The following is a 6,131-nucleotide window of genomic DNA, read 5'->3' as shown; positions in this document are numbered from 1 at the left end:
ACCTGGGGACACAAATTTTCTTCATAAAAATTATACAAAAAAATTATTTTTCATCATTCTTTTCTATATATGGTATTAATATACACAAACTGAATAACAAAAATTGTAAATATTATTTTTTTTCAATTTTATTTCAACTGAAAATAACTATTAAATTTTTATAAATTGGCTCGAACACAGGTTTTTGCTAAACCTTTGACATTGAAAATATTTGTTAAGTTATTTTCAGATAATTAATTATTTTTTTTTTATAATATAGTTACGTAGAATCGATAATAATTTATAAAAATGCAGATATTTTTCTATTTTCTTTTTGAAGAAACAAAATATAAAATAGTAAAGTCTGGGGACACCAATTGGTCATGTTTTTTAAGAACGACCCAATTATTAATCGACAAAATGCTGAACGTGTTTTTGTTCGTAAATGGAGGCACTTTTATTTTAGAAAATGCATTAGAAAGGAAAAGATTCCAAAGCGAAATTTTATTTAAATGAAAATTTGAAAAAGATATACTAAGAGCCGGTTTCACCAGCAATTTAATTGGAAAATGATATTTTATTTTCTGTCAATTTCCATATAAAATTCAAAAAATCAAAAACATTTTTCACTAAAATTGCTTTCGTGAAATGTGGTTCGTTCTCATATCGAGCCCTAACCGCCAAAAAAAAACGTAAGCGACATTTTTTCAAAATTTTCTTTTTGATGCAGAATTGCATCTAGATGCTCTACGGGCATTTCTGCATAAAAAAAAATGTTTGAAAAATATGTTGCTTAGTTTTTTTGGCGGTTAGGGCTCGATATACCCGTAGTTGCATATATAACGTATACGCCCCGTAGCACCATACGCGATCATCTAACATATTTACTCGCACGCCTTAAGTTAAATTCATATTATTTAAAATTAATTAATGTTGGCGTGGTAGATTTTTACACCGCATTCCTTCTGCACATACATACTACTTTTTTCATGTACATATGTATATGTATAACAATTTTAGAATGAATTTAGTGTGTGCCAATAAAAATTGTAAAAATGGAATTTTAGTTTCTGGAATCATAGTACATTTGGAGGTACCTAAAATTATTAAAATTATAAAAATCGTAAAGATTCAAGAATCACAAAATAGCTGCGACAGATATTCCGCAAGCTGGCATTTTGTATTTTTTGCATTTTGGTTGCACACTCTTGAAACTTCACAGATATATTTTATTTGATGCCAACGTTCAATGCCTTTAATATGAGCGTTCTATTTTAAAACTTCCCAAAGTTATTAAAAAAAAGAACAATTATGATTTTTAAACAAACGCTTTAAAGCTAAAATTGTTCAAATATTGATGGTGGAGAATTTATTGAAATAAATGCAAAATAATGCTTTAGCGTTTTATTTTACTGGCTCAAGAAGGAAGTTACACTAAAAAGAACAACTCGTGAATTTTGAAAAAAGCATATCATTGTAAGTTACTTAAAATTCTTATATCAACATATAAATATGTTGTAAATATTCTTATGTTCATCCATGTTGAGGGCAACTAAATTTTAAAGTACGATAAATATGAAATATGTATTTCTTCTAAACAATGATAAATCATAATAATAACGTGGTGTTACACTGACCATGAACTTTTTAAGTGACCTAATAGGGCTGGTCGAGTAATTCACGAAACTGCATTTAAAATTGTTGTAACACACTCAAATTCTCGACTTATTCTTAAAAAAAAAGCATTTTTACATGACTGCCCGCACTAAAAAATCTTTAGCTCGGCTATTTTTTTTAACAAATTTTAAGGTTTTTTTTTTTGTGCTATTTAAAGAAATAGTAAGTTTTGTGAGCACATTGTAAGTAAGTGGACAATTTTTGGAGTAAATATGAAATTCACACCAATTTTCATTATTTCTTCCAATTTAAAAACATTGTTTTCCCCCAATATTCATGTACACTTCACATGAATCCTTGCTCATACTCGTAGCATGTGTCCATGTCTAGTCACAGCCTACTATTGCTACAATGAGCTAGTGAATTTGATATGTGCAGTAAAAAATAGAAATTAAATAGAATGTCGTTTCATTTGCTGCTGCTACTGCATAGGTGTTTTGCCCTTACTTATAGAATTTTCTTACTAATAACTTTTTTGTTGGAAAGTTTATTTACCTTTAATATCGAACTTTGCGTTAGGAAGTCCTTTCTTCTCACAGTTCTGTTTAAAAGTTCACAGTTCGATTAAAAGGTGTAGATGTATTTTTGATTATGTTTTTGCTGTTAATTTTGTATTTATGCTGCAAATGAGGGAGAACAAAAAACAAACAAAGTATTAGATTTGTCTCCTGTAATCTGTAAAATATTAAAGTTTCTCCAGTTACTACGAGTATTTGCTTCTCTTTTGAAAATATTTCAAAACAACCTTATATTAGAAACATAGTCTTATGTATAGTACTCAGACGATTGTAGTCTTAAAACCCGATAAAAAACACCAATAGAATAGAAGAACAAAGGGTAGAAAGTCACTAAGGGCCAGTTTGAACTTAGATCACGTAATTTGCAAACCACGACCGGCTTCAACTGCGCACTGAAAAAATTGCGCAAAGAATTATAAAAAAGGCAAGAAATAAACAATAAAAACCGAAAGGTAGACAAAACGCTACTGATTTTAGTCGCAGATGTTTGACGTTTTATTTGTTCTGTAGGATTGGAAAAAAGTAAGCATCAGTTAAGGAATCAGATGAATCGTTTGGTATTGATTGAGGTTGTACCTGGGACTTCTGGTACTTAATCTTCTTAGCCACAAAAACATATATGTAGATTGGTCAGCTTTAGTCTTCTAATTATTTTTAAAAAGAAATTTCGCAGCGCATTCTTGTCTGCCAGCATCTCAAGTTCTTCGCACGCTAATACCATTGATCTCTCACAGGGTCGGTTTCGGTTTAGGCCATAAGTTATCTGAGTATTCGTGGCGTTAAGTGCTGTTGTTGTGCTATGCACTCTATGAAACCCTTTCTGATGCCTCGCTGGAGTCAGGTGGTTTGTATAGTGCGTGAGTAACAAGGCCCTAAGTGTCAAGTACGACGGTAGCAGATGTAGATATTAAACAAGATGCGATTGACAACTAAACAGGTTGCAACCCTACTAAAAAATAATATATAATTGCGCATCTGGAGGCCAAGCCCTTTCATTTGACACCTCATTTCTTTTAATCTAACGAAAAGCTCAAATTTTTAAATTTTTGGCACACGTTGCAACCCTCTTCGAAAAATGAAACCTTACTGCAATTCGAAAGGTCAAGCCTTTATATTTCACCTCACCTCATTTTTTTAATATGAAAGAACTGTGCAAGTCTAATGCCATCAACTAAAAATGCCCTCGCGTGTTATACAAACATAATTTTTAAATAGGTGGCAACCCCTCACAAACTCTCACTTGGTACCTCAGTTGTTAGTCCAACAAACGGTGAAGATCTAATAATTTTCAAAAAGTGGCAACCCTACTCGAAAAGTAATACATTATTGAACATCTAAAAGCCGAGCCCTTTTATTTGATATCTCATTTCTTGTAATCCAACGAACAGATCTAATAATTTTTTAGACAGGAATTTAAAATTCTAAAGATAATATTCCTATCGGTACAGGTTATATTAAAAAAAATCTCCTATAAATCCGTGGAGAAGTTTTTGAGATTAGCATGGTAAAAATATCTCGACTTTTCTTTATACTATATATAGAATATAGTAATTTTCAAATAGGTGGCAACCCTATCCAAAACATGAAGGATTTTGAACATGTAAAAGCCAGACCCTTTCATTTGGTATCTCATTTTGTAATCCAACGAACGGCGAAAATCTTGTAACTTTTTAATAGGTGGCAACCCTACTCAGAAAAATAATACATTATTGCACATGTAGAGGCTGAGTCTTTTCGTTTTACAGTCACGGTGCAGAACTGATGCCTACACTTATTATGATTGAATATGGTAACTTTATTAACAGGTGGCAACCCTATTAAAAAAACATAAGTGCTTTTGTTTCTTTTGACACCTAATCTTTTTTTTTATAATCGGACGAACGGTGCGGATCTTATAGTTTTTTAGACAGCTGGCAGCCCTATTAAAATTCTAAATAAAAACGGTCACTCTCCTGTCGATACAGAGTAACTAGAGAAAATCTCGTCAAAATACGTTCAGTGGTTTTCGAGATTTCCGGGTACAAAGAATCCCGACTTTCCTTCATACTATGTATAGATAATTTATGTTCTAACTAAATGTATAAATCTACGCTTTTTCAATTATTGAGAATTTTTTAATAAAATAAAAAATTTTTGCTACTCACACTAACAAAGGCTATGTATGTAAAAAGCATATAATTCTCATTTTAATTTTATTAACTTTTATGACTCATAAATAAGTAAGCGTCTTTGCAAGCTAAATATTTGGCTTAATCGCTTTAAAAGGCAATAAAAAAATAATCGCAATTTTCTTTGATGTATGTATGTATAGCATTTATGATTTCCAATCTCGATTTCGCAGCCAATTATGTTTGAATTCTTGCCATGCCGACAATCTCATTTTCCAATTGACTTATTTATGCCACACCTGATACCACAAAGCACTAAGCGTGCTATTTATTTATATATACTTTTCGAAATCACTAACGTATTGGGAATGAGAAAAAATAATCCCAGCAATCAAAAATAGCAATTACTCATCACAAATAACAAAATTTCTTTATTTACTCACCAACAAAAATTGCTGCCAAATTTCCAGCCGAGTTCACTTCCACGAGCAAACACTTGGCATTGGGGGGTGCCTTCTACTTAGGTGAGTGTACATTAATTTTGCTTTGTATGTGGTATGTGCGCCACATCCACACCACCATGCCACCACACACATACATATGTAGGAAGTACACACATTTACATTCAAGTCACATCACATTTTCAAGTGTTCAAGTGTATCGCATATGCTGCTGTTCAAAGTTCATCGTTGCTAGGTATTTGCATAGGAAGGGAATTACACTTGAAAACAAGTGCATTGAATTGTATCTGAGCGAGTGTAGGTGTATGGTTGCATGGCGAGAGTGGTGGTAGTAAGTAGTAGGTTGAAGTCGCGACTAAACCGCCACTCTAAGTTGCCAGTGACTTTCAGCGGTTTGTTTGTTTGTTTATTTATTTGTTCCAGCTGCTTACTTTTTTGTACTTTTTGTAAATCAACTGGCGAGGAAGACGTGCAACATGAATGGAAACGTTGGGCGCAGGGATCGGGTGCATGGCACTTACTACAGTAGCTGTTGTTGTTGGTTTTTGTGTTGTTTCTTACATGCTGTGTATTTCTGTATGCTCCGCTTGGTTAGTGTCTGCAAATAGGAATGAGCAACACAAATAAAAACTTAGTTGTTTTTTTTCTGATCTAACGGTTTGTATGTGCGGACATTTGTACCATAGAAAAAAAGGGCTTGTAAGACATGCACTTGTGTGCCACTTCGGAAGCACTGCAGCATATGGCTATTTGACTTACTCACCTTGTTTGCATGTGTTGTAGCGTGTCGATACAAAAGTAACAACCACGCTACTCAACTACTCTCAGAATCATATCTTCCCGCTGCGTGCATGTAGCGTGCGTTTGCGACCGCAGAGTATACGTTGGAAGGCGCGTCGGAACTCCGGATTGAATATGGTATAAATGATTGGATTCAGCGTTGAGTTGAAGTAGCCCAGCCAGAGGAAGAGCGATGCGAGTACGGCGTTGATATGGCATTCTTTGCACAGCGACAGCAGCAGCGCCATCACGAAGAAGGGTAGCCAACAGACAGCGAATGCGCCCGTTATGATGGCCAATGTTTGTGCTGCTTTGCGTTCACGTTTGGCCTCTAGCATTTGGCGGCGCTTGGTTAGTTTGTGGTATGGATTGGGGATGCTGGCGAGCAGTTTGTTGGTTTGTGTGGTCGGTGTGAGCTGACTGCAAGCGGTGGGAAAGGCTGCGCCGGCGCCAGCGGCGGCCAAATGTTGTGCGGATTTTGTCAATGTAATTGCGATTGCCTGTTGTTGACGCGCAGTGGTGGCAACTTCGTGCGAGACTGTTGAAATTTCGCCAATAGCGGAGATTTGGGACTGCGTAGCGGTGGAGAGAATGACATGTGAAAGAAA

General features: G+C 34.6%; 1 protein-coding gene across 1 annotated transcript in view; it reads right to left on the bottom strand.

Annotated features, from left to right (window-relative positions):
• Positions 1-6,131, bottom strand: part of LOC118742855 (5-hydroxytryptamine receptor 2B) — a 47,146-nt gene that overhangs the window by 1,996 nt on the left and 39,019 nt on the right. The window contains exons 7-9 of the mRNA XM_036475256.1: positions 5,507-6,095; positions 4,726-5,341; positions 2,152-2,276 (exon numbers count right to left, since the gene is read on the bottom strand). Coding sequence (XP_036331149.1) covers positions 5,574-6,095 — 522 coding nt within the window. The 3' untranslated portion in view covers positions 2,152-2,276; positions 4,726-5,341; positions 5,507-5,573. The remainder of the gene's footprint in view (positions 1-2,151; positions 2,277-4,725; positions 5,342-5,506; positions 6,096-6,131) is intronic.

The sequence above is a fragment of the Rhagoletis pomonella genome, unplaced genomic scaffold, assembly GCF_013731165.1.
Source record: "Rhagoletis pomonella isolate Grant_MI unplaced genomic scaffold, Rhpom_1.0 Rhpom_scaffold_00007, whole genome shotgun sequence".
Lineage (NCBI taxonomy): Eukaryota > Metazoa > Arthropoda > Insecta > Diptera > Tephritidae > Rhagoletis > Rhagoletis pomonella.
The sequence above is the reverse complement of the archived record's forward strand: the minus strand, read 5'-3'. Positions and strand labels throughout refer to the sequence as shown.